This window comes from Saitoella complicata, assembly GCF_001661265.1.
Source record: "Saitoella complicata NRRL Y-17804 unplaced genomic scaffold SAICOscaffold_2, whole genome shotgun sequence".
Taxonomy (NCBI): domain Eukaryota; kingdom Fungi; phylum Ascomycota; class Saitoellomycetes; order Saitoellales; family Saitoellaceae; genus Saitoella; species Saitoella complicata.
Genome location: NW_017566993.1, coordinates 367,774 through 393,576, shown reverse-complemented (window position 1 = coordinate 393,576; position 25,803 = coordinate 367,774). Strand labels below are relative to the sequence as shown.

General features: G+C 52.4%; 9 protein-coding genes across 9 annotated transcripts; 6 read left to right on the top strand and 3 right to left on the bottom strand.

The window, feature by feature from the left end:
• Positions 1-7,946: 7,946 nt before the first annotated feature.
• On the top strand, positions 7,947-10,343 carry SAICODRAFT_4988 (RabGAP/TBC; the record flags this gene model as incomplete). The annotated part of the gene is made up of 2 exons (XM_019168986.1): positions 7,947-8,081; positions 8,139-10,343. The coding sequence occupies 2 exons, from the start codon at positions 7,947-7,949 to the stop codon at positions 10,341-10,343; spliced, it is 2,340 nt and encodes a 779-aa protein (XP_019026878.1).
• A 192-nt stretch (positions 10,344-10,535) lies between these two features.
• Positions 10,536-10,866, top strand: SAICODRAFT_151339 (uncharacterized protein). Its single transcript, XM_019165552.1, has one exon. The coding sequence runs from the start codon at positions 10,606-10,608 to the stop codon at positions 10,789-10,791; it is 186 nt and encodes a 61-aa protein (XP_019026877.1). The 5' UTR covers positions 10,536-10,605; the 3' UTR covers positions 10,792-10,866.
• Positions 10,867-11,334: 468 nt separating this feature from the next.
• SAICODRAFT_151432 (WD40 repeat-like protein) lies at positions 11,335-13,346 on the bottom strand. The gene is made up of 3 exons (XM_019165553.1): positions 13,245-13,346; positions 11,763-13,191; positions 11,335-11,696 (listed from the first exon to the last, which is right to left on the bottom strand). The coding sequence occupies exons 2-3, from the start codon at positions 13,178-13,180 to the stop codon at positions 11,495-11,497; spliced, it is 1,620 nt and encodes a 539-aa protein (XP_019026876.1). The 5' UTR covers positions 13,181-13,191; positions 13,245-13,346; the 3' UTR covers positions 11,335-11,494.
• A 119-nt stretch (positions 13,347-13,465) lies between these two features.
• Positions 13,466-14,818, top strand: SAICODRAFT_4986 (protein prenylyltransferase; the record flags this gene model as incomplete). Its single annotated transcript, XM_019168984.1, has 2 exons — positions 13,466-13,495; positions 13,799-14,818. The coding sequence occupies 2 exons, from the start codon at positions 13,466-13,468 to the stop codon at positions 14,816-14,818; spliced, it is 1,050 nt and encodes a 349-aa protein (XP_019026875.1).
• SAICODRAFT_69089 (uncharacterized protein) lies at positions 14,798-15,911 on the top strand. Its single transcript, XM_019170447.1, has 2 exons — positions 14,798-15,441; positions 15,511-15,911. Exons 1-2 carry the CDS (start codon positions 15,143-15,145, stop codon positions 15,803-15,805), a joined length of 594 nt encoding a protein of 197 aa, XP_019026874.1. The 5' UTR covers positions 14,798-15,142; the 3' UTR covers positions 15,806-15,911.
• Positions 15,912-16,403: 492 nt separating this feature from the next.
• On the bottom strand, positions 16,404-16,696 carry SAICODRAFT_28803 (uncharacterized protein). Its single transcript, XM_019167235.1, has one exon. It carries the CDS (start codon positions 16,673-16,675, stop codon positions 16,487-16,489), a length of 189 nt encoding a protein of 62 aa, XP_019026873.1. The 5' UTR covers positions 16,676-16,696; the 3' UTR covers positions 16,404-16,486.
• Positions 16,697-18,909: 2,213 nt separating this feature from the next.
• On the top strand, positions 18,910-19,350 carry SAICODRAFT_23129 (uncharacterized protein; the record flags this gene model as incomplete). Its single annotated transcript, XM_019166674.1, has 1 exon — positions 18,910-19,350. One exon carries the CDS (start codon positions 18,910-18,912, stop codon positions 19,348-19,350), a length of 441 nt encoding a protein of 146 aa, XP_019026872.1.
• Positions 19,351-20,597: 1,247 nt separating this feature from the next.
• SAICODRAFT_52500 (phosphoglycerate mutase-like protein) lies at positions 20,598-22,031 on the top strand (the record flags this gene model as incomplete). Its single annotated transcript, XM_019169148.1, has 2 exons — positions 20,598-20,979; positions 21,034-22,031. The coding sequence occupies 2 exons, from the start codon at positions 20,598-20,600 to the stop codon at positions 22,029-22,031; spliced, it is 1,380 nt and encodes a 459-aa protein (XP_019026871.1).
• A 1,494-nt stretch (positions 22,032-23,525) lies between these two features.
• SAICODRAFT_16801 (Endopolyphosphatase) lies at positions 23,526-25,601 on the bottom strand. The gene is made up of 2 exons (XM_019165700.1): positions 25,092-25,601; positions 23,526-25,038 (listed from the first exon to the last, which is right to left on the bottom strand). Exons 1-2 carry the CDS (start codon positions 25,532-25,534, stop codon positions 23,544-23,546), a joined length of 1,938 nt encoding a protein of 645 aa, XP_019026870.1. The 5' UTR covers positions 25,535-25,601; the 3' UTR covers positions 23,526-23,543.
• Between the last annotated feature and the right edge of the window lie 202 nt (positions 25,602-25,803).

Here is a 25,803-nt window from a genome sequence, read left to right as displayed (position 1 = left end):
CTCGCCCGTGCTTCAGCTTCTTCCCTTTCCTTAGCCAATCGAGCCGCCTCTTCCTTCCTACGGGCTTCGTCTTCAGCACGAGCCTTCTCTTGGGCTTTGCGCTCTTCCTCTTTTCGAACACGTTCTTCTTCGACGGCGGCTGGAATAAGCGCATCGGCCAACCTACTAACGAGGCGCTGCAGTCTCTCAGCAACATTGCTGGTTGAACCGTAGATGATGCGAACTTCATCATTCCAACGCACAAAGGTTGCGGTAGGCACAAATCCTGTAGTCGCTGAGGTCGGGTCTTCGCGTGGAGGACGGGAAACATTTGCTCCTGGACGACGACCAAGTATTTGCTCGAGATCGTGAGTCAGGACATTGCCGTTGCTCGTAGCGACTTCGACGCGGATAGCACCCGGGGGTGCATTGCTGAGACGATTGATTGCGTCTCCCAGCATGTGCACAGCACCGCTGCCAATGAGCTCCTCAATCGAGTGGATCCAGTCGGAGAAACTATCAGGACGCGAGGTGTCGCCACCACGACGCGCAGGCTCATGAGGTGCGGTCGCAACGGCAGCTGCTGGGTTAACAAGCAGAGGGTGAGAAGCGCCAGCGTCTTCGCCGTGACGAGGCCGACGGATATCGGGGATACCGCCCAGAGATCCCATGGCAGAAGGGCGCATACCCGGCAGACCGAAAGGGAACATAGTCCCCCGTGGTGGACGAGGCGCCTGCGCTTGACCAGGTTCGTCAGCTGTCGTTTCCCAACCCATGTGCGTTTCTTCAGCTTCTTCATCCGCAAGATCATCGGCGGCCATAATAGCTTCGTCAATGGAGTCCATATCGTCCAGGTCATCATCATCATCATCGTCCCCTTCGGGATCAATGTTGAACGGATTTTGAACATCGCCTTCAGCAGCTTCTTCCGTCTCCCAGGCTGCGTCTTCCTCAGCTTCATCATCATCTTGATCGTCGATGCTCTCGTCATCCATACTGTCGTCCTCATCATCATCTTCATCCTCTTCGTCATCATCACCACCATCCAACTCGATGTCAGACCCGTCGATTTCTCCGAGGATTTCCATCTCCATTTCCTCGTCAGAACCGAGCTCATCATCATCTTCATCCTCGTCATCGTGGTCTTCGTCCTCATCCTCGTCAAGGACAATCTCCACATCGTCACCTCCTTGAAGGTCCTCCATATCCTCGTCACTAAGATCGGAGCCAGTCTCTGAGCCATCATGATCAAATTCCATCTCTTCGTACATCTCCGCGTCTTCGTCATCAAACTCATTTTCACTGTCACCCTCACTGTTGTCTTCTTCCATATTACCGTCGAACATGCCAAGCGCTGAGTTGCGATAAAGATCAGGTGTCTCCTCACGATCAGAAGATTCGTCGTCCTCATCCGACAAAGAAGCCTCAGTCGAGATCTCATCCTCGTCCCCGGTGGGCTTTTCTTGAAGATCACCAAGTTCGGCAGATTCGCTTAGCCTGATTGCAGTCTTCGAAAGTGTTTTTAAAGGGCGAAGAACCTGTCTGATCACCTTCCGTGCAAGCGGGTAGTTTAAGTCGACCTCGGCTAAAGCATTGGTTAACGTCGAGACGAAATTCTTCTCAAACATAAGCTTGGCTAACTTGTCATGAGTGTCATTGAACAGGCCCTGGTTGGTTGTTCCCTGGTTTGCTTGGGCAACAAGAAGACGATAACAAAGATCTGCCAGAGTCATCAACCGGGAGTATCGGTACTCCATGGGCTCAGTAGACGCTGTAATATCCTTGAAGGTCTTCAGGATTCCCTCCAATACGAACTTGCGCACAAATTGTAAATCGGCCTCGTTGTCCCTTCCCAGATCTTCTCCCGTAGCGGCACACAAGGCGACAACAACGGACATAGCCCAGTTGGACGTCGAGTACCTCATCCTGCTCTGATTGTCTTCGGGAACATTGACAAAACCATGTGGAATCAATTCATAGAGAAGGTGGTTCAGGACTGTGGAACGAGGCTTGACGGCTGGTGTCATAGCCTCGCGAGGGTTAGCACGGCGGGAAAACTTGACAAACTCCAGCTTACACCTGGTGTAGCATGATAGAAGTTCAGAAAGAGATTGCAGAATGAAGCAACGATAAATATAGCCAGGATGATCTTCGGCCTTGAAATCCGGACGCTTTCCGTCCTCGACGTATTCGCTTTCGACAGTATTCTGCATGTTGACATCCTTATTTCCGTCAGATGACTGTGCAGGCACGCCGCTGTCCCGACGTTCATCCTTGCATGAGAGCAACTCGGTCAGCAAGAAATGTATCACGCCATCTTGGCGCTCAAAGGACGAACGCTTTGGAGTTTCTTCAACTGCAAGCGCTTTGGTAGCGTTCAAAATTGGTTTCTCCTCAGCCGACATGGTAGATGTCGCTTCATCATCCTTGGGCTTGTCCTTGAGGACAATGCCTTGTGTGCGCGCATTAGGATCGTATCGTGAAATCTTGCACATTTCTTGGGTCGCCTCGATGAACAGCGCAGAATCACGCAGCGCAAGCTGGCTCAAACCACGAAGATATGTGGAAGCGTCAACGGCGCGGCCTCCCGCACGAGGCTGATCGAAGAAGGTCTGAATTTCGCTACGCATGATCGCCTTCAGAGTTTCTCTATCCTCGATAACATGGCGAAGAATAGAAATTATCGGAATCTGGATGCTATCGTCGTATTTACCGACAGTCTTACGAAGGTTTGCGAACAGCAAAGCAAGCCCTCCACGGTCTACGAACATGGAAGCATACTCGCGGTTGCGGGTTAACCTAAGCAACACTCGCAAGACTGCCAAAGTGAGGTTCTTTTCGGTTGGCTCCGACGTCAAAACAGCCAGAGCAGAGTCGAAGAATGACTTTCGCGCCTCCACAGAGAGGGTATGCGTCCCAGAAGAGGAAGTATCCTGAAGGCTACCATCTTCAGTTGACGAAACCTTCGTAGCCTCATCAACATCTGTGATAACAGTCTCCATGATCAGGAAGATATGAGGCAACCAGGGCGCTGGCTTACCATCCTCCACTTTCGCAAGTTCCATCAATACAGGGGTTAGCTGTGGTAGAAGAGAATTACACTTCTCGTAGAGATGGCCGTCGTGAAGGAGGTAGTTCAAGAGGTGAGCAATAGTTGTCAAGCCCTTAGCATTGTCCTCGCTGTCAAATCGCGACTCGCTGAGGCTGTCAAGGCTTAGGATCACGGTCAACACTGCATCCTTCTTCCATCCATCCTGCTTCCAATCAACAGGAGCATTGATGACCAACTGCGCGACGTCATAAGTGGCATCGTTGTGAACGCGGATCACCTCCAAAGCTCGATCAATCAGAGATGTTCTGATATCGTTGCGCAATTCGTTGAGTTGTTCAAGTATAGACGCTTGACTCGGCTTGTCTTCGTCTACTTGCATGGATGTATCACCTTCACCCGTGGTAGCGGGAACTGCGGCACCAGTACCCGCGGCGTCGGTGGCTGGCGCCGCTTGCGGAGCTGGTTCAGCCTGAGCTGGCGTTTGCTCCGGCATTTGCTGGAGTTCAGGATGCGACAGCAGATACTGCGTCGCAATCGTGATGTTGTTGGCAGCATGCTGCAAAGCATGCCGAGCTGCACCCCGACTGAAACCCATGCCCGTGAGGACGCCAACGCGGTCAGTCTCACTTGCATTGGGTGCTGTAAGCGCTGCAATTCCACGCCCGATCAAGGAGAACGGATCCCTGGTGCTGACCTCCGGTCTGGTGGCCGCAACTTCAGCGTCGCCTTTCAAGGAAGCTGCCATGATTTGTGCAACAGACTTGACAATAGATGACGACAACTTCAGGAGTGTTGGAGACTCCCAAATCTTGTGAGCAGCTGGCAACACTTCGCGGCGCAATTGAACAAGGAACTCATTTGCTTGGTAAAAGTCGGGCGTGTTCCTATCCCTTTCCTTCGAAGCCATGCCGGTCGACTGGGCCGCGTCAACGAGGATCTTAGGCGTAGTGATCTGGTGAAAGAACTTGAGAACGATCTTGATACCACCAAACACATACGCCATTTTCGAATGACCGTCTTTCTCAATCTCCTGATCTGTGACAAAGGGCAACGTCGCGGCCTCCTGCATCAAGGAGTCGAGGATCCTGCTCAACACCTTCATTCCATCCTGCTTATAGAAAGAGTACAGTACAGTAATCTGCAAGACGGGAGTCGATCGATCATCCATGAGGACCTGCATTAGAAAATGCAACATCACGATACAAAAGCCATACTTGTTGTTTGCATTATCCGATTCCGCCGCTCGCTCCCAGCTCAGATTTTCAATCATGACACGCGCCATACGACCAGATACCTTCAAAGCCTGCTTCCTGTGGTTAGCATCGGGTTGACGTCTCGTGAAAAGCATCTTCGAAAGTCCTTGAAAAAATGGCGTAATTGAGGCTGGGATTTGTGATACCAAGAAGCGGAATGTCTTCACATTCTTGAACTTGGGGTCATCCTTGTCAACTCCGGCTTCCAATCCTTTCTGCTTCTCCTCGTTCTCCTTCGACTTGGGCGTATCGTCGTCCTTCACCCTAGAGGCCTCATTCCACTCCTTCGACAACGGCGCAGTCAACAGAATCTCCTCCCAGATACACATCCTCTGTAACTGTCCCAGGGATGCGATGAGGTCCTTGTTTTGCTCATCCGTGGCAAATGGCAAGAAAAAAGGCAACGTACTTCTGCCATGCGAAAAGATGGGAGTGGCATAAATCTCTGCCAGAAGGGTCGTCATGTTATGCGCACGAACCAACGTCCTCAAGGCATAAGTCCCGGCAGAAACAACCTCCTCGTCGGTCTGCTGCACATCCAGGAAATGCTCGAAGATACTCTCGTTTGTAGCAGGCATAAGTTCATTTGCCTTGTTGACATACACGTAAAGGCCTTGGAGGATGGCAGCTAGGACGGTGGTTGCGTTCACTTCACTCAGCAACCTGAGAATGTGACTCAACGAGTACGCACCCGGACTTTGCGCAAAGTTATACGGCAAAGCAGGGAGAGTATAGAGTGCGAGTAAGGTGTTCGGTCCATCCAACTCGATGAAACGCTTGCAGTGCCCCTGGTTCTGAAACAGACCCTCCAAGAACCTTGCCCAGAAATCAATGAACATCTCGATCATAGGCCTGTCTTCCTCCTCGTCCTTCTTCTTGTCCACGGTAGTCGCAGCCTTATCATCCCTTGTGTCCGTCATCTCCACATCACCTGACGTAGACGCAACTTCCGCGGCAGCGGAGCGAGCGTGGAGTTTTGCCTCAATAGTACCGCTGATGGCAGGATTGCCGCTCTCCTGGCCCATCTCGATCATACCCTTGAGGACCGTCACAACACCAGTCATTACCTCCTCCTTCAACACGGGATGGTGCCTAACGAGCTCATCCACGCTTGTTCCGAGAATTCCGCTCACATCCGTGTGTGTAAGCAGTTTGACATGTTCAGTCATCAAGAAAACCTCGAAGAACTTAGTGAGAGGGCTGTACTGCTTGAAGAGCTCGGCACCCTGAGAGTTGAGGCATATGGCTCCGAATGCATTAGGCAAACTAGCCATCACGTCCGCACTTGGCAGAATGTTGTTGCTGACAGCCTCCAGAAAGGCATGCGAAAGCTTCGCTTCGTGAATGATGGGGTACGAAGTCGGCTCATTATGGATGAAGGTTGCCAAGATATTGACGGCAACAGCAAACACCGAACTGCCGAACACAGCCTCGTTTCCGAATATGACACTCAACGACTTCAACAAACTCGAATCGATCAAGTTGCGCAACCCATCCTGGTTACCCGAGGTCTGCATCATATGCAACACGAACTTAAGCATACACTTCAACAACGCAAAGTTCTCCACGCTCATCGCATAATCCATGGTACCCGACTTCTGCCCCTCCCATTGCGGTGCCTTCTCCACCGCTGTGTTGACCTCACTCTGGATGCGATCAACAAGGATGTTAAGTCCATTGCATCCACAGAAGCTCGTGAACGCAGGCTGGAAGCCATAGACGAGATGATCCAACAAACCCACACCCTTGGTCACTGCTCTCGTTGTAGCCGCGGGCTCAAGCTTCATGAACTGAACCAGCAAGGGCAAGATACCGGCACTGCACAACATCAAACCTGCCTGCTGCGTCGAGCTCAGGTAGTGCAACAAGCCGAACAACGCATCCATATACGCCCTAACCTCTTTGTCTGCGGCGCGCTCCTCAAGATCATGGATTGCCCGGCGGATGATATACAACAGAACACCATGGTTCACCGATGCATTCAAACTGCTCAAAACATCACCAAGCTTGGGACGATGGTGAGCAATCGCTTCCAATGCGTAGAAAACGGATGTCTGAACAACCCTGTCCACCTTCCTGTCAGGGTGTACCAACTCCGCCAATTGCTGGACAATTTCCGGTTCAGTCACCAAGAACCTGGACGTGAACACGTTTTCCTGTGCAACATACGTGAAACAGGCGATAGCCAAGACGCGGCACTGGAACAGTGTCAAACGAGTGGGCACGTCGTTGATGGACGCCACCAACCGCGTTTTCAGGAGAAGCGCGAAATGTGACTTCTCGCTCAGCTTGTTCTGAGAAATGATGTCCTGGACGACATCAACCACAGGCTTAGACGTCAACACATCCGGTCCAAGCTCGATGGTGGTCATACCCTCCTGCAAACCATTCTCAGCCTCCTTCTCCTTCTCCGGTGACTCCTTCTCCTTCTTCTCACTCTGCGGCACAGGCGGTTGAGGACGCGGCGCGGTCCTGGAAGCAGGTGTGGGCGTAGTCGGCGGCAGATGACTGTGAACTTCCCTCGCACTTGGTCTCCTAGCCAACGCGGGCGTAACTCCCTCATGCTTCTCGCGCTCCGCTTGCTCCCTCTCGGCAACTTCACGAGCCTCGTCGCCCTCCAAATGCCTGTGCCAACTCCAAGTCAAACTCTGGTACTCCTTACCAACGGGTTCTGGCGATGTAAGTTTGAGGAAATCGAGGCGGTGGCCGGTACGGGACGTGGGGTGCATCAATGCGATTTCGAGGAGGCGGTCGGCGGAGATGGGAAGAGCAGGGCGGGAGGAGCGGGTACTGGCGCGCTGTGCAAGGCGGAGAGAAAGGTTGAGGGTCGCAAGTAGAATTTCAGGCGATGTCGTGTGCAACAAGTCGTTCAATTGGGCGCCGGAAGAGTAAAGCGTACGATTCGAACACCAGTCCATCAACATCGTGCTGACCCTCAACATCTCCCTCACAAGCTTTTCCGTATCACCGTCAAACTCCTTCGTCTGAATTCCCTTTTTCAACCCCCATTCCGTAACAATCCTCTCCAGAATCTCATCGAATCGGTCCAGAACGGGAATCCAATTGTAGACATCACCCCTTGGGAACGTCCACTCCTGGAGCGTCGCCAGATGTTCCGCGAGCTCCGGTTCTGGACATGAAGACGCCTTTTGGATATAATCATTCAGAAATGCTGGCGGTGTAGCTAGACGGCGTGGTGCCGTCTTCTTGATTTTGGTCATTGCAGGACCTTAAGCCGGTAACGGCGGGGTCGGTTATAAGTCGGAGAGAACTCTGCTGAGAAGGTTCCCTTTGGTCGAAAAGAATTGCTTATTGGAAGAAACCTCAGCTGTCGTCTTACCGATATGTACTGGGAATTGCTGAAACGGCTGGGGTCGTTTTGGTTGTTGGTCTTGTACGTATAATGAAGGCTGCATGCAGCTTGACTGCCGTACGCTGACGAAACACCCACGAGATGTCATAGGCTGGAGAAGGGTTCAAAACGTCTGATTCCGAGTTTAAATGCTAAATAAAAACTGCCCGGAACTTATCCTGCACAGGTCTTTCCCAACGTCATTTAAGGTTGCCGGGCCCTGAAGGTGCCCTTGCTGGAACCTGTCTCTCCACGTACGTCGTAAGAGGCCCCAAGACAAACAGGTCATCGACCATCTTCTCCATCAACCATGTCTGAGCAAGATTTCGCTGATCAAGCATTCACCTCGGAAGAACGTCCTGGCTTAGCTTCGCCTGTGAATGTGCCGGATGAGCCGGAAGTTAAGGAAAGCGTGGAGCACCAGTTGGAGACGCATGAAGTTGAGGTTTGTTTGCTTCATCATGACCTCTCAAAGGATCATATGCTGACTGCATAGAAACAGCATGACGCAGCAGAGTTCCTAGATGCAAATCGACAAAGCCCAGAAGCTGAACGTGAAGCCAGAGAGCTCGCAGAGGAAGCCTTGGCAGCGATAGAGCATTCCAAGGCAGCATTATCGGAGCTGCATGCAGCCGCAAATGACCACGAGAACAACGGTGAAAGACCAGAGGAGAAAGGTGAAAGTGCGATGAAGGAGGACGGTGAACACGCCGAGGCTCAGCAGCAACACGCAACAGATCACATGCAAACACTAGACGCACAGTCACCATCAGAGGAGATTGACCGCTTTCATACACCAGTAGGCGCGCAACCTACCCCATCAGAAGAGAAGCCAGAACCTGAGCCGCTGACGGACGCTATGCACGATATCTCCCTCTCCGACAACGAAGCAACTCATACCCCCACTGCTATGCCGACGTCACCAACAGGACCGCCCCTCCCACCTCGTGACTCACACCCAACAGCTCAACGCATGAAGTCCGACCCGGCACCCCCGACACCCGCTCGTCGCGGCCCCTTTTCCTGGTTGAGATCGGCGTCGACGGGGACCGCATTGGCTGGCAAGAAGAGTCCTCCTGTGTCACCACCGCTGGAGGCTGCTGGAAAGAGGCGCGATACCATGGCTTCGGTCGACTCTGTTTCTACGATCGCTCCAACTGCGGAGTTGCTTCTGCCGCGTGTGCGTCAGCCGCAAGGCGAAGGTGATGCAGATGGTGTCGATGGCCTGGTGAAGGAGTCGCTGAAGGCTAATTTCGACCGCCTTCACAGTCAATCCCAGTCTCAGGTCAGCGAGGACGAGGCGCATACAATTCCCGAAGAATCGGTCGACTGGGATTTCTGGGACGCAGTGATCAACGACTATCCCTCCGTTCAGCGCGACCGCCCACAAGATCTATCAAGGGCCATCCAGAACGGACTACCCTCAATCATCCGCGGTACGATCTGGACCCTACTTGCAAACTCCAAATCACCCTCCCTCGAAGCCCAACACCAGAAGCTTTGCGGACTTCCCGGTCTCGCCGCGAACGAGAAGCAAATTCGCAAGGACCTGTCACGAACATATCCCAAGGCCGACTTCTTCCGCTCAGGCAGCACGAAAGAAGGCCAGGAGCGGTTGTTCTATGTTGTGAAGGCATATTCACTGCATGATCCCGAGGTTGGATATGTGCAAGGCGAGTCATTCATCGCGGGGCCGCTGTTGATGAACCTGCCTGATGAGGAAGCGTTCTCGTTGTTGGTACGGTTGATGCATGACTATGGACTTCGGACACTCTACACGCCCTCTATGCCCGGCCTTCATTCCCTTTTGTACCAGTTCGACAGACTTCTGGAGGTTCACTGCCCCCTGCTTCACGTCCACCTGGCCCGCCAAGGTGTTGAGAGCGGCATGTATGCCTCTCAATGGTTCCTTACTCTCTTCGCTTACAAGTTCCCTCTTCCCATCGTTCTAAGGATCTTCGATGTTATCATTGCAGAAGGCACAGCGGCGTTATTGCGTTTCGCGCTGGCTCTGATGAAGAAGAATGAGGAGAGGTTTTTGAGCATGGAGTTCGATACGCTTGTTGGATTCTTGAAGGAGGGGTTGTTCGATGCGTATAAGGTACAGGAGCAGACGCGTGGGTACATGGCATGGGGAAGCGGTGGTGAGGCAGTGTATCGCGTGAATGAGTTGGTGAATGACGCTTATACCATCAAGATCACCTCAGAGGAATTGGAAAGTTACAAGAAGGACTATGAGGACGCCACTAGTGCCGAACGGAAGCGTGAGGCCGAGGTCGAGGATCTACGAACCGCAAACGCGCAGTTGTCAGCATTGGTCAAGAGACTCGAAACAACTCTATCCAGTCTCAACCGCGAACACATCGAACTCGCCAACGCAATGGTCCAATCCAAAGTCGAAAACGCCCGTCTCACAGAAGAAAACGAAGACCTCCACACCACCGTCTCCGAACTCCGCAACGCACTCTCCACCCAACCCGCCGAGATCGAAGAGAAACTACGGAAGGAGATGGATACGGTCATGCAGAAGAACCTGGACGTGATGAACCAGAACCAGGAGGTTGAGAGTCGGTGTGCGGAGTTGGAAGGGGAGTTGAGTAACGTCAAGGTGCAGTATGCGGAGGTCAGTTCGAAGTATGAGGCATTGAACCGTAGGTGGCAGGAGCTGAGGAGGGCATTGGATGAGGAGCCTGGACGAACGCGATGAGTCCGGATCCTAGGGGGTGGAAGCGAACATAGTATTCCTACTGGCTGGCCCTGTAGAGTAAGAAATTTATACGAGGTATCTCTATCAAAGGTGTTAAATAGGACCTCATGGCACTTGAATCATCGCATGTATCTCCTGTGAACAATGGCTTATCGATGGTGGGCTTATCTGTTCCGGAATCTGGGGTAACGCAGCGACGCCAGTCCCCAAAAGCGTCACACCTACAGCGACCAATGTTGGCCGATGGAGGAGACAGGAGGAGATGAGTACGAGAATGGTGAGACTTGTTCAAGGGCAAAGCAAACCGAACCTAACGAACACGTCACACAGGCTCCATCCTCCTTCGCTTCATCACCAACTGGGCCGAAGTAGCCGACGTCACAGCCAGACCCATCTCCAGGCTCTACTGGTCTCTAGCTCACTTCATCAACACACATACACTCCTTGAACATCTCAACGGCATCCTCCTCGTTCTCCTCACGCACGCATTCTTCAGGACACTGTGTTTTCTCTACCTCCTGACCTTCTTCTACCTCGCGCCGGGACCAGGGGGGTTACCAGAAGTTTTTCCTTGGGCTTTGTGTTTTGCTTCGTGGTTCTATACTTTGGTCGGAGTGAATGCCATCTTTGTTCTCATTCCCGGACTTCGTCTGGAGCGTCCGTGGAAGTCGTTGTGGAAGCTGGTGTGGAAAGCAGTTGTGGACTTTCTCGCCGTAACGAACAGGAATGCTGGATTGGAAGGATTGGAACATGTCAATATCTCCGGTCTGTGGATTACGATGTCCGTCGTATACTCTGTTGGGAATGGGGGGGTACTCTGGGTGCGGGCCATGCTGGAGCCCTCTTTCACAGTATGGGAGCCGTGGGAAGCCCTAGACAAAGTTATGAAAGCGGCTCATAAACCGGGTAAATAAACATAATATTATCCTTACCAATACTTTCGTATTATTGCATACATGCCACCCAATTGTAATGTCCACAAATTCTAACACTTTATCGAATCCCCGATACACCTCCAAACCCCTCCCCCATCGGCAAAACCATCGACCGCACCCCCGAGATCAAACTATCCTTCCTCCCGTTCCTCCCATCCTTACTCGTCTCCTCCCACAGCTCGTAGAACCTGTCATAACTATTAGCCCAAACATAAATCAAAGCCAAGGAGAAAGTCCACACCTTATCGTCTCATCACTCTGCGCAACAACAACCCTCCCCCCACCCGGACTCAAACACGCCCCAAGACACCTCATCTCATAATCAACGGGGACCTCGAACACACACTCCCCACTCGGGTACTCAAAGATCGCGATCCGTGTTCGCTGTGTAGGCGCCGCGTACCCAAATGTCGCACATCTGTGTTAACACATCGCGTCAGCCTTGTCACTTGTGTACGCAAGAACGCTTCAATGCGAGACACACATTTCTTTCCGGGTTCGACTGAAGCAGAGACCGGTTACTTGTGCCTCGACGTTGATCTCACTAATCACGGCACCTGTGAAGGTGTGGAAGAACCTGATCTTTTTGTCATGGCTTCCACCACCCGTCGCGACCAGACTCCTCTTCCACGGACAAAACGCAAGAGCCTTAACGGCCGACCCATGTTCCCATACCCACTTCGGCTCCCTCCCTTGGCTTCCTCGAGACGGCGAGAGCGGCGAAGGCGAAGGCGAAGGCGAAGAAGACGTTGTGAAATCCCAATACGTAACTCGATTATCGTTCCCCCCAACGAGAAGCCGTAACCCATCCTCACTAAACACAACCCCACAAATCTGATCATCATGTGGACCCCTAATAACCTCCCGCAACTCATACCCATGCACCCCCGCCCCCGGATCAAACGTAACCGCATACCAACTCAACTGTCCCTCCGTCCCGCCCACGACCAGATCTTCCATTCCCATCATACCCGGCTGCGACGAGAGTGCGGGACGACAACGCCAGGCTATGGCTCCAATCCCACCCTGCACTCGAAATCGGACGCGTACTCCACCCTCTCCGTTGACGGCACATATACTGATCGTCCCATCATCCCTCGCGATCGCAACAGCATCCAATCCCGTCGCAAACGCCACCGCACAAACCTTCTCCTCCCCCTCCCCCTCCCCCTCCAATTCCATCAATTTGGGTCTCGTCGACTCATGCCACAAATAAACATCCGAGTCAAGACCCACGATGAGGTGTCCGCTCTTCGACCACCCCAGCAATGTACGATAAAAATCATCGCTGAGGCCGGGTGCATCCAATATCCGTACCGGACTCGGGTTCGGAAGACGCGTTGAGATTGAGTGAGGTTTCCGTGGTGATATCCCTGCTCGAACGGCGAGTCTCAACGCACCCATCGTCGACGCCGAAACACGTCTCGGATTCTTCTTCGTTGGTTTGGGTGGTGTGGGCAGTATCGGGGTGAAATTGAGGATACGGGTTGATGGGTTAGTGTTAATCCCCAACGCGGCGGCTAAACGGCCTGAATGCTCCTCTTCGTCGCTCATCGGACTCCCCGGACTTCCCAGTCTCCTCATTCTCACGCTGTCTGCGCTGTTGATGGGACTTCGTGGTAGACTGCCTCCAACGCGTAAGACTCCTGCAGCAGCGGAGCGTGGGATGAACCTATCCGGGGCACTCGAGTTCGTAGAAGCGATCTTCCGGTGATTCTTGTACCGACGAACAGGTGGTGCAGATGACGGTGTTCGAATCGGTGGACGCGAAGCCGCTGGGAGAGATGGTAGACGGGGAAGAGAAGAGGGGGTCCGCGAGCGTTTCGGTGCGGGACGGAGGAACTGGAAGGTCGGACTTGGTGTGCGACGACGAGGGGTCGTCAAGATAGCGATGCCTTCCATATTAATACCTACTGGTGGGTACTGAGTTAGCACGCATCCATGAGATAAATTGCCTTCCACGAACCTTGACTTTTGTATATCTGATCTCCTTCCGAGGATACAAAGTCAACCCTGTTCGAAAGGTATCAGCAGGAAGATTCTGGCTTGTCCAGCTGCAACCGTTCGAACCTTGGAGATAAATGCACGAATCCCGCAATGAAACGCTGTAGTAGCAAATACTGAACCGGGATGAATGCTAAGCACGATGCTGTTCAGAGGCGTAAGTACGCGAAATCAACGCTTACAATGGCCTCCAAGCCTGCACACTACGCGAATGTAGCAGATATCGATATCGCCCTTGAAACGCAGCACAGCTCAAGCTCAAGCCCAAGCACGAAGAAGTAGCAGACAAGCAGAAAAGAAGCTCAAGCAAATGCTCGCGGACAGAGTGGTAGTCGGTGTCTTGGCAGGTGGATGATGAAGGCCTGCTTCCCCCCGTACACCCCGCGTGCCAGAACGCAGGCACCGAGACACCTCGTACCCCACCAACACCGGACGTAAACTCACCACCAACATCGATCGTCATGGTAGGCATGGTAGACCGAACCGACCTACAATCTTGACTAACCATATTTACAGCACGGCGTCAAACGCGTCCATCTATCAGCAGCAGCCCTCGCCAAAAAGAAGGAATCCGAACACCAAAAAATCCAAGACTACACCACCCTCTGCACAGCCCTCTCCACCCTCCGCACCTCCCCTACCCCACACACCCGCGAAGCCCTAGATCTAACAACCAACCTCCTCACCTACAATCCAGAATACTACTCAACCTGGAACTACCGCCGCGAGATCCTCGCCACACTTTTTACAGAATGGAATGACTCGGAGATTGTGAAGCAGTTGGAGAAAGAGATGAGGTTTGGTGAAGGATGTTTGAGGTCTCATCCGAAAGTGTATTGGATTTGGAATCATCGGGGGTGGGTGTTTGCTCAGTATCCTTCTTCCACACAAGCGCCGTGGAGGAGGGAGTTGGGGCTGGTCAATGCCATGTTGGGGCTTGATCCGCGGAATTTTCATGGGTGGAATTATCGGCGTACAGTCCTCCGCCACATCGAATCCCAAGAACAACGGGGAATGGAGGAGGAAGAATGGGCCTACACATCCACCCACATCCAAAAAAACTTGTCCAATTTCTCAGCATGGCACCACCGCGCCTCCCTCATCCCAAAACTCCTATCGCGGGGACAAAATTTAACTTCGAAAGAGGAAGTATTGGCGAAGGAGCTGGATTTGTTGCATCAGGCGATTTATACAGATCCTGCTGATTCGTCTAGTTGGATATATCACCAATATTTGTTATCGTCGTTAACGAAACCCGCTGACTCGATGCCATCGTTGACGCCGATGGATGTGGGAGAGAAGATTGAGTTGTTGCGTGCCGAGATTGGGGTGATACAAGAACTTTCCGACATGGAGCCGGAAGAGAAGTGGCCCCTTCTCTCGCTCGTGCATTATAAACAGATGCTCGCGGAACTAAGCGGAGATGCCGATACCGACGAGGAGGGGAAGCACGAGATTAGGGAGATGCTGCAGAGATTGAAGGAGATCGACCCACTGCGAAAAGGACGATACGAATACTGGGAACAAAAGCTTTGATAGCCATTTAATTGGAGGTTAATTGAGATTCCCCCACCCCCTGCACGGTCATGCAAGCCAATCAGGTCAGGCGACACGTTATCACGTAAGACGCACGCAGCCAACGATCACCACCAGACGGTCATGAGACAGCCTCCCCGTTGTCAGCTGAGAATGACCCATCCCCCCCGCTTCTCGTGACCGCGCCCTTCCATCGCCTATAAGAACCCCCGTCGTCTTGCCGTCGCTGGTGCTCCCCATCTGCCCATCCCACATATCGCCAACGTTGTCCACCACAAACCACCACCACAAACAATCAATAACCTTCACCTTTACTCGCCCACCATGATCAACACCGCCGAACCCGTCGACATCAACCCCATCACCGACGACCAAGACCAATCCCGTCGCCGTGACCGTAAAATGCCCGACGTCATGATCCCCACAACCCTGAAACACATTCCACCCTCGACCCGTCGTCGCCGCGAGAGCAAGGTGAGCGATTCGGGTGTGAGTGATATGTCAACGAGCCCGACGAGTCCGAAGGAGAGGAGGATGAGTGGGAGTGCGGTTGCGCATCCGGATGATGTAGAGGATGAGGGGGGGAGCGTGGAGGTTATTGACAAGTTGAAGAAGTTGAAGTGGTACGTCCCTCTGTGCAACTAGGCACTTTGAGCGAACCTCGCTAACTGTTTCGTTTTTCGGTCAACTAGGCACATCAACACCCCCGCCTCTAAACTCGACCATATTGACGCCCCCGACCTCCTCTCTCAACCCCTCACCTCGCCCCCCCTCCGCGTCCTCCACCTCATCTTCCCCCAAGGTCTCACCCTCACCGTCCGTAACACCAAAACTGGCGTCACGGTAAAAGATGCCATGGATATGATTTACAAGAAGTTTAAGAAGATGAAGGATGATGAGATTCCGGAGGGAGTGTTGGGGGGGTTCGTGTGGGATAAGGAGGAGTATGGGTTTGGGGGGTTGGGGGTTGTTTTGGCGAGGCAGTAGATGCCCTATGAGGGTGTAGATAAGAGATGAGAGGAGAGTGTATGATAGGATGACAGATCTTTTTGTAAGCCCTTGACGAGCCGGATTGGCTGTCTTGCTACGGAATTTTTGGAATTTATCTCGTTATCGCCGCGGACAGTCCGGTATCGTCGTTGCACCTAACCTCCCTTTCCCCGTGAACGGGACAAACAGCTCACCTCGAAGCCTGAGTCTCCTCTTCAGCGGGCCGCTTGCAATGGCGACGATGTCTGGTTGCCCGGGCAACCCGGTCCAATGCTGGTCTCGTAATCGCATCTCCCGTGTGCATATATGACCTACCACTCCATCTGAAGGAACATAGGTCGAACTCTAAATGCCTTTCGACTGCCGTCAGTCCGACTGGTGAATAGGGCATGTAGTAACTCGTGCATGTGAACGCCAGCTGTAGCAATGCCATGGGTTCGCCGCCGGTCGACGTAGGGCCCTCGACGTTAACGTTAAGCCCGGATGTCCTACGAATACGATAGGCATGATACGAGTGAACAGGACGGGCGTTTCTGAAAGCAGAATGCATTGAGAAAGAAACCTAATACCCAAACGAAAAATCAAAAACGCCAGTGTGTGCCTCCGTGTCCCGTAATTCTCGTATACCCCGTAAGATTGCCCTCCTCGGCTCCCAGCTCAAACGCCGACCACTAGCACTCAGTTCTTGATCTTCACGCCTTGGGAACGGTAGCCGTCCACTTGGTCCATACACATCTCAACCCACTCCCGCTCAGCACGTTCCTTTTCCTCCTGCTCCAGCCTCTCCCTCTCCTCCTCCTCCCTCTCATGCTCCTCAATCGCCGCCTTGATCCGCTTAACCTCCTCCGCCCTCTTCCGGAAGATCATGTCAACCCTCTCAGCCAAGTCGCTGTCGTGGGGGAACATCCTGTGGTCAACCCTGATCCACATGAGAACGTCCCAGAAGGCACGGTCCTCCTCTTCGGACATGTGCGGCATCTTCTCTTTCTCCGCCATGGAAACGACTTGGTAGGGGTCCACCCAGCGAGTTTTCTTGCCGTCGTCGGAAACCCTCTGCATGTACTTCCAGAGCGCGGACTGTCCTGTCGTGTAGTTCATGGGACCAAAATGGTAGTAGCGGTACGGCAGCTCGAGATCGTGCTTGCCATCTCCTGGCGGCAGGACAAAAGGCTCAAACCCGACGGGTCCCTCAGCACATGACTTGAACGTGGTGACGATGTTCGCTCTCACTTTCTTCAAGGCCTTCATGAGCTTGCAGGCAAACCCGTGCTTCTTGGGCTTCTCGTCCTTGGTGACCGTCTGAACGACGGTCTTGGCGGGGACAGATGGGAGGAGGAGACGTTCGTTGGCATCGAAGGACGTGGCCGCGGTGGAGTACGATTCACCAGAGTGACGACCGAAGGAGCTGAGCTCCGCGGAGGTACGCTCGGTGTCGTTGGAGGCCCTGTCCTTGACGACGCTGGCGGCACGGGTGGCGGGGTCGGGGGCGGTCACGGTGGTGGCGATCCTCTTGACGAGTGGCTTGCTGGTGCCGGAGCACCGAGCGTCCTTGTTCTCGTCAACAGTAATGTTCTCACACGTTCTGTGCATCTTGTCAGTGGCTGTTACGGATCATGCTCAAACAGCGGTACATACCCTTCAGGCAACGGCATCATCAACGCAGCACGGCGACGTCTTTCCTTGGCGGGGACCTTAGACCAAAGGACAAAGGTGGTGAACGACATCGTAAAGATAGTGGGAAACTCGGTTGGTAACTTTGGAAGTGTTGTAGGGAAGGCTTGATAGAGAGCAGTTGCTTGGCAGAGAGCGTAGCGTTTTTGTTTGTTGCTTGCAAAGTGTGGTGCGAGTGTGGATGGGGGGAGAATCTCTGGGTGGGAGATGGCCCTGTCTTTATCCACGAAGGTCCCAAATGAGAATTCGGCTCTAGAGGCCACAAGATTGGGAATGTGTGGGCTAGGTCGAGGTGAAAATCCTTCACTGCTGCTTGAATCGGTGTCGTAACTGCCCAATGCGCAAGTCCTAGCTCGGCGGCTTCCGCATTCGGAGAGGTCAGCGCGTGGCTAACGCGTAGTCTGAGTATCCGTCGATCGTGCTGATAAGATTAGAGGCAGATTAGGCGGCGGATTCGTTTGAAACACTTACTAGTTGAACTCGTGATACCTTCTATCGTCATTTCGCTACGAGACAGCTGTTCGTGAAGAGTTATTTTGTGTAACTCGTCAAACCCGACAGCTTAAGTAGGCTCAGATCAAGCCAAACATCCGATCTGAAGGACTGCTGGTCAAGGTGCTTCGTTATCGTCATCTGCTTTGACTGCGGAGAACGTAGCCGTTTGTACATCATCTTTCCGCGTAACTCTTCATACTCACGACTCAGCGGATACGGAAGGGCGGAACCCGCCGTGAAATCGGGATGTGAGAAGTAAAGGAATCTCAAACGTCAACTGAACACTTCTTCCAAAGCTAATCTACTTCTTTTCTATTGCAAAAATCGGCTTTAATGTACATTTCTTTTTCTGACTTCCTTTGTAACCCGTCGTACACCAAGATACTCACGCCAACAGCCGTCACCAAACTGGGCTCTGGAAGCCCAAGAAACCGCACACCACCTACCTAGCATTCATTGTAGAGTATAAATACTATCCTGTTCAAGTATTTCTCCTTTAACTTGTAGTACTCCTCCGAACTTCCGAACAACAAACCGTGGGAAGAGCGTGACTCAGCGACCGGATCTGGTCAACCGTCAGCAAGGGCCCCTGCCAGTGTACCAGTCCAGCTCACCCCCATTCATGACATCACAGAATAGAAGGATTAGCTTTACATTGAGTTTTGTCGTTTCTTTCGTATTGTATGGCAGTCTTTCCCGTTTGACGTGAAGTCAGTTGAGATGCCGTGGGAACACACTGAACAACAGGGTGTGCGTGAGGCAATCATCCGGTAGTGTCATCTAAAGATGTATATATGCTTTGTTGTATGTTCGATCTGTTCCAGAAGTCATTCATAACCAGCCCTGTCACGTGAATCTGCAGGTACCGCATGTTCATGCATCGCCGCGAAACGCTTCTTCTCTCAATTCGACGCGTTCTACAAATCCTCTTTACCATGTCCACCCCCACCGATGCCGCCCCCTTGATACACATCTACCCTCCCTCCAAAAACGGGGGCACGGACGATGTCCACCCCTCAACAACCCTCTTCTCCCGTCTCCTCGGCACGAATGAGTTACTTCTCCTTGAGCTCCAGGCCACCATCGAAGGCATGGACCCAGACACGATCATGGGCGGCCTCTCCTACGACGAACAATCCAAAACAGCATACCTCACAGTCGGATACCAACGTCTCACAGGAAAAGTCGTCGACCTAAAATCCCCATTTGCCGTACTTCGAAAACGAGAGGGTGGAGAGTTATCGATGGAGGACGCGGAAGGGAGAGCAGCGGATTGGCAGAGGGGTGATGTGGAGATGGATGTGGTGGAGATTATTAGGAAGAAGGTGGTGTTTAATCAGAGGCCGGAACCGATTAGTCGGTTGGTTGAGATGTGATGCGATGCGGTGCGATACTGATATGAGACTGAACAACAGAGTCTGAGTGGCATTGGAGTGAGCTGCACTGGTCGGTTTTGCTGTAAATTGTTCTGGGTGTATGCTAGGAGCCCGACATTGAATGGCGACCAAGACGCGGATTGCCTGTCGTGAGGGAGAGAGCCAGCGACGGAGCAGTCGCTGATTACTACCAGTAGACAGACATGGCTTGCCAATGCCGGATGCCGGCAAGGCTATGGGGCCGATATCGATACTGGTTACGTCCTGCAGCTTGGACGACCCCGCTCATGATATCTTATCTACGGCCTGGAGGGAATCTAATAAGGCGGAGGACAGAAGGTTTGAAGGTATCTCTCGCCACTGGTGATCGATGAGGCATGTGTCTCCCAAGGGCATCGATTGCAAGGATTGCTTCCCGTTAGGGGAAGCCGCCCGAGTTGACTCTGGGTTCAGGTTCATCAACGTGGGCATCGTCATCTCTTATCTACGGCTCCTTAACTTTGACACCTGATAAACGGTGGGGCATCTAGACACCTGTAATATTCCCTATTGATTGCACATCTCGTGGGTTTGTGCCCCCGGCCGGCAAAGCGGCACACTCATCTGACAGCTGCAGTGCTTATCAAACCAAGCTTCCGGAACTGACGCACTGACAGCATCGATAAGATTTGATTGATATGTGACTGGACAACGGAAGTCCGGAGAGAAGGATCAACGTTGCATGGTGTGTGCCACTGGGTGCCGCCGGTGCTGTGACTGGCCCCTGCCAGCTTTTGCAAGAGTGATAAGACTGGTTTCCCACCCATAAGCTGGGTCAATGGGATGGATTCTGGGTTGTGGAGCTCTTAACCGATACATCTTTTCACCTCATTCTCCCCCTCCTCTCTTCTTCTAGGGTCATTCGCATGATCTGTTCAGCAACTCCTCTCCTCGCTCCAAATACCACAGATCACATTGTGACTTCCCATTGGTCAACCGTAGCGACCAGCGAGCCAAATATAGCGATGAGCGCCGATAACGGCCACGGCTAATGGCGCTTACAGTAAGTACCCTACCCTACGACCGCCATGTCTTCAGCCCACTCGCGCGAGTTGGGTCGGAGTTCCCCGGCCGAATTCGAATATTAGTAACGCGTGAGATAACGAAAAAAGTCTGAATCATAAAGCTCACCTCCGTCCGTAAGCGTTCGCTTTGATCCGGTTGCTCAATTGGTGTTGCTCGTGTGAATCGAACGATTGAAAGGCAATATGTCAGACCAGCAGCTTCTTGGGATTGTCATCCTCAGCCGCCACGGCGATCGCACTCAATACTACCAAAACCCAACCAACTACACCTCGACCGAAACCGCCATCACACCCCTCGGCGAACGCCAAAACTACAAACAAGGCAGTTTTGTGGCCTCGCGGTACCTCAACGCTTCTTCCGATCACTATATCCAGGGTATTGCGGAGGTTGCGAATGTGGATCAGTTGGATGTTAAGGCTGACGCGGGAGGAGAGGGGAATGTGGTGTTGTTGAGTGCGTATGCGTTTTGGGAGGGGGTTTATCCGCCGACGACGAGGGAGAATATCACGTTAGCGAATGGGACTACGGTTACGTCGCCTTTGGGTGGTTACCAGTATGTTCCAGGTGTGTTCCCTCAATTGCGATAAGTGCGAGTGCAAAGCTAATTGATGGGTGCAGTGACTACCATTGTTGAGACTGACTCGCCTATGCTCGAACCATGGACCTCGTGCCCCGCCTTCACCAAGAACCTGAACTCTTTCTACGCCTCCTCCTTCTTCTCCGACAAATCCACCGAATCCGCAGATTTTCGATCCAACCTCACCTCTTACGTCGGCGGGCGTAACACCTCCCTCATCAACATGTACAACACCTTCGACTACATGAACGTAAACTCCATCCACAATGCAACCTACCTCGACTCCCTCCCGGACACCTTCCTCGCCCAAACCCGCGATCTCGCAAACTGGCACGAGTATTACTCTTTCTCGTCTCCCGCCCCGGGCGGTATTGGGAATATCGCGGGACGTACCCTGATGCCGATGATCATGGATTCGATGAATGACATTGTGAACGACGATATCAAGATCGCGCATTACGCCTTCGCCTACAAGCCGTTTATCTCAGTCTTCAACATGACCGGCGCGGACTCATCTGCCGAAGACATCAAGGGCATCGTCGACTACGCCTCCCTCGCCGTCTTCGAGCTCTGGGGTACGTCGAGTGACAACTCCTCCGTCACCGTCAACTTCCTCTTCAAGAACGGAACGGATGATGATAGGCCTCTGACTCAGTATCCGATTCTGGGGGCACAGAATGTGACTTTCGAGAGTTTTGTGAATACGATGGAGCCGTATGGGATTCCGACGTTGAGGGATTGGTGTACGACGTGTAACCAGACGTCTTCGACGATGGGGTGTGATCTTTACTTCACTTCTGACTCATCTTCTACTGCGACGACGTCTTCGGATAAGAACTGGTCTGGTGCTGTGAGCCCCGTTGCGGCTGGGTTTATCGGTGCGGTCGTTGCGTTGGCTGTTGCGGCGTTATTGGCTGGAATCTGGGGATTCATCATTGCGCCGAAGAGGAGGAGAGCGGTCGTCTCTGCATATGCGCCGAGTGAGAGCAGTATGAGGCAGGAAGATACCATTCACTTGAGTGAGATGGGCAAGCGTTGAAGAGCTGAAGGAGGAGAGAGGGGGTGTATACCAGTTATCTACGGGAGCACGGAAGAGTATTTTGGAAGAATTTCTTCTAACTTATAGCTATTGTAATTGGAATATTCTACTCTACTCGAACGTCGTCTGTTTAATCCCTCGAGTCCGGGTTCGTGCCGTTGGTGTATCCGTTAACGACGCCAAGTTGGGGAAGATTGTGCAGCCGGCTCTCCTGTCGCCGTGAATCCGTGGAGCCTTCCAATACCGTTCAAAACTTTGCACTACAAAGTAATGTATCAGCCGTCCAAGACCTTGGTCAGACGAGTCCCCGGATATCTGAGTTCTAGACATGTTGCCATACCCATGAGAGCAATCACCGCGGGTTCGTAAGCAAAACTGCCAAGCAGAGTTGTTATCTCAAAGGCTATTACAGCCGACAGACGATTGCAAACTATGTGCACCTTCCCAATACAAACTCAGAAAGGAACCTGTCGATATTCCAAAGCTCCTGCTTGCTGCTGGCAACCCTTATAAGGTGTTCTGGCCTACATTGTAGCTTCGCTGTGTCCCGGTTTCGCATGCCCAACTCGAGGCCGTTAACCGACACCGTCTCCAAGAAGACTTTCTCCATCACAGTGTTACTACCGCAGTAGATCATCCCGCCAGTTGATATGAGCAAAGGGGGGAGCACTTACTGATCGACGAAACACAAATGTCTACCACCACGGTGGTAAGCCAGACCAAAGTAGCAGTCGTAGCTGTCGAGAAGCTCTTTAGCAATACCGAAACAGTCAGCTTGTCATAAGCGGCTTATAAAAAGCTCGCACGCTCATGCACTGACATGCCGAAGGAGACGAGGGCAAAGTCCCCAACCTCGCTGGTGCATATCCCGAGTACATCAGCCTTGTACTCGAGGCCCTAAATCCCCAAGACTGATAGTACTTTGTCACTATTAAAGGCGGATGTGCCCTGCAGGAGATCTGCCCTCGTTCACCTCAGCAAGCCAAAGTCATTGGCAGGCCACGTCATCAATGACTGTTATCCATACTGTCTATGCTCGTTAGTAGGTTATTGTTTGCCTGATACTCAGCCGGCTTACTAGCTCCGATCTTTCCCATTTGACCCTACCACCCTGAGGGTGATGGATGGGTTTACCAGTCTTGAGGGCTGAGCAGACTTACAAGCTTAAATTGTCAACCCCCAGTCAAACATATCTCGGAAAGATAACCCCAAAGTGAAGGTGCTAGAGGCCAGATCATCATCATGTTCTGGTTCACTCGTGAGCTTGCCTGAGCTGGGCAGGTTGGTTTCTGCGATAGTCGTGAGTTGGAGTGGTTTGTTGGTAGATGATCCTGTGGATGAAGCAATAGCGAACGAAAATCCCTCCTTTGGAGCGAAAAATTAGCGTCACGCACGTTGTTCCCACGGTGTCCTAATCCGGTACTGCGACATCGACAATGGAAGAATGATGCTAGAAGAGGTTAAGGCAGTATTCTATGTAACAAGCCATTTCTCATATTATTACACGCTATCCTATGCGTTCATCATATCATCTATGTCGTCGTCGTCCTTCGTCTGCACAAAGGCCCGCTTCAGGTACACGAACCACAAATCATCATCCTTGTCCCTAGGTTTCTTACCCTTCTTTCCCTTCTTTCCCTTTTTCTTCTTTTTCTTCAGCAAATCCTGAATTCCCTTGCCTTTTCTATGTTTCTTGTCGTCACGCTTGGCGTCACCCGCGATCTTCTTCGCGAGCTCCATGTACGATGGAACCGTGAGATCCTGCATGTGATATGGCGCACCATCCGTTTCATATTCCACTTCGAACGTCAGATTCTCGTGTCCGTGCAGTGATTTCTCCTCGTTGTGTTTGGTGATGTTGGCGTAATACTGGGTGTACTTAATCGGCGTCAAGAACTGAGGCTCGAATGCAGGACCAAGAGGAGATCCGGGTGCAGGAGGAGCGGGTGCATCTGCGGGAGGCTTCTTGTGCTTTGGCCTCTTCTTCTTTCCCTTCTTCTTCTTGCCTTTCTTCTTGGATGCATCGACTTCGCTGTCTTCCTCGACCCCCTCCTGCACATGATCCTCACTGTCTTCGGTCGTCTCCACCGCCGCCATATCCAAAGTACCGCGGTGAGGGGCATGTCCGCCATCATACCCAGTAACGTTGTACTCCACGACTCTGGCAGCAGGGAAGTACGTAGGAATAATACTTGGCACAACGTTCGCGACCATCCAGTTCTCCATGACCTGCTCCCTCTTCCTGCCGGTATACTTGCGCAAGTCAGGCATATGACGGAAATAATCGCGAAGTTCTGCCATGTAATTCTCCTTACCCATGATGCGGAGAGTGCCATTATGGTCATCATACTCATCTGCATCGATCTCGAGGAAATCACGAGTAGCTTTTCGGAGCTCAGTACGGTCAAGGACGTCCTTCTCGTTGAGCATGATGAAGTGGTCGACGTTGGCGTGTCCGAAGAAGTGACCAATAATCACGTCCCGGAAGGCATTGCTCCACACAACGTACTTCATCAAGCATGTTGGGTAGTACTTCTCCGTCGGTGGCACGTGTCCAATGAGGTAAGCCTTCATGCCTCTGGATCTCAGGATGTTCAACTGAATCTTCAACCACTCGAACTGTAATGAACCAGCGTCCTCCTTGGCATCGCATCCATCGACGGCAGCGTTAGACTCGAACCAATACAGGGTGTTCAGGGAGATGACGGCGAGCTTGTTAGGAATAACTTCGCGCCAGAAGTATGCGCCACGCTGGAAGGTGTGCATCTGTTCTTCGGGAACAAAGTGAGACCAGAGCTGGGCAAAGCGGAGAGTGGTGGGGTTAGGTCCTGGACGCATAATGTTGTGAGGCCACACGTCGTTGTTGCCCATAGTGGGAACAATGGGAATGGAGTGACGCTTTGTAGGATCGTCCGAGTGGAAGACTTCCTCGAACTTTCGGATCATGTCCGCATTGGATTGAAAGATCTCCTTCTGTGTTCGAGGGAAGTTGTTGTCGTTGTCGTGCCTATACAGAGGCGTCAGGGACATACCAGATTGAAGTTCCTCTTCGCAACATACCTGACGCTGTCTCCCGTCCAGATGACGAAGTCAATCTTGTCCTTCCATTCCTTGTCAATCCATTCAAAGGTCGCGTCGACCAGTGTCCAAGGTGCATCACAACCCGACGCGGGATACCCCCAGTATCCAGCCTTCTCCTCCTCATCATCGTCCTTGTCCTTATCCTTATCTTTCTTCAAGCCTTCCAGACTCTTGTCCTTCTTTCCGTCCTTTCCGTGAAAATGGCAGTTATTGTCCACCAACGCTCCCTCACGGTAATTGCGATCAGGATGAAAGTCAGTAACATGCATAAACCTCCCATGAAGCTTCGAATGATAAACCGTCTCGACCTCAGACGCCGTATTCTCAAGATTCTGAAAGGAGAGTGGAAGTTGAGCTGCATTCACCGACGACCCAAACAACAGCGCCCAGCTCAACAGAGCAGCGCTTTGCTGGATACGCATGGTGAGAAAGTGTGGTGTACGAGTCCGCTAAACCGTAGTCAATGCTATGTCAGCAGCGGTAGCAGACGTCGAAGGTATCGAGCTTGTCTCTGTCGTTGTGAAAGTTATCACCGTTAAGGTTGTTCGGGAGCAACGTTAGCGCTGCAGAATGACAGAGCAGGCGCAGCAGCGGCCGGCCAGGATGAGCTGGTATGAAAAGGTTCTGAAGGGAAGGGGCGTATAGCATGCCTGTAACGACTATTTCTGATGGAATTGGAAGGAAGTCAAGG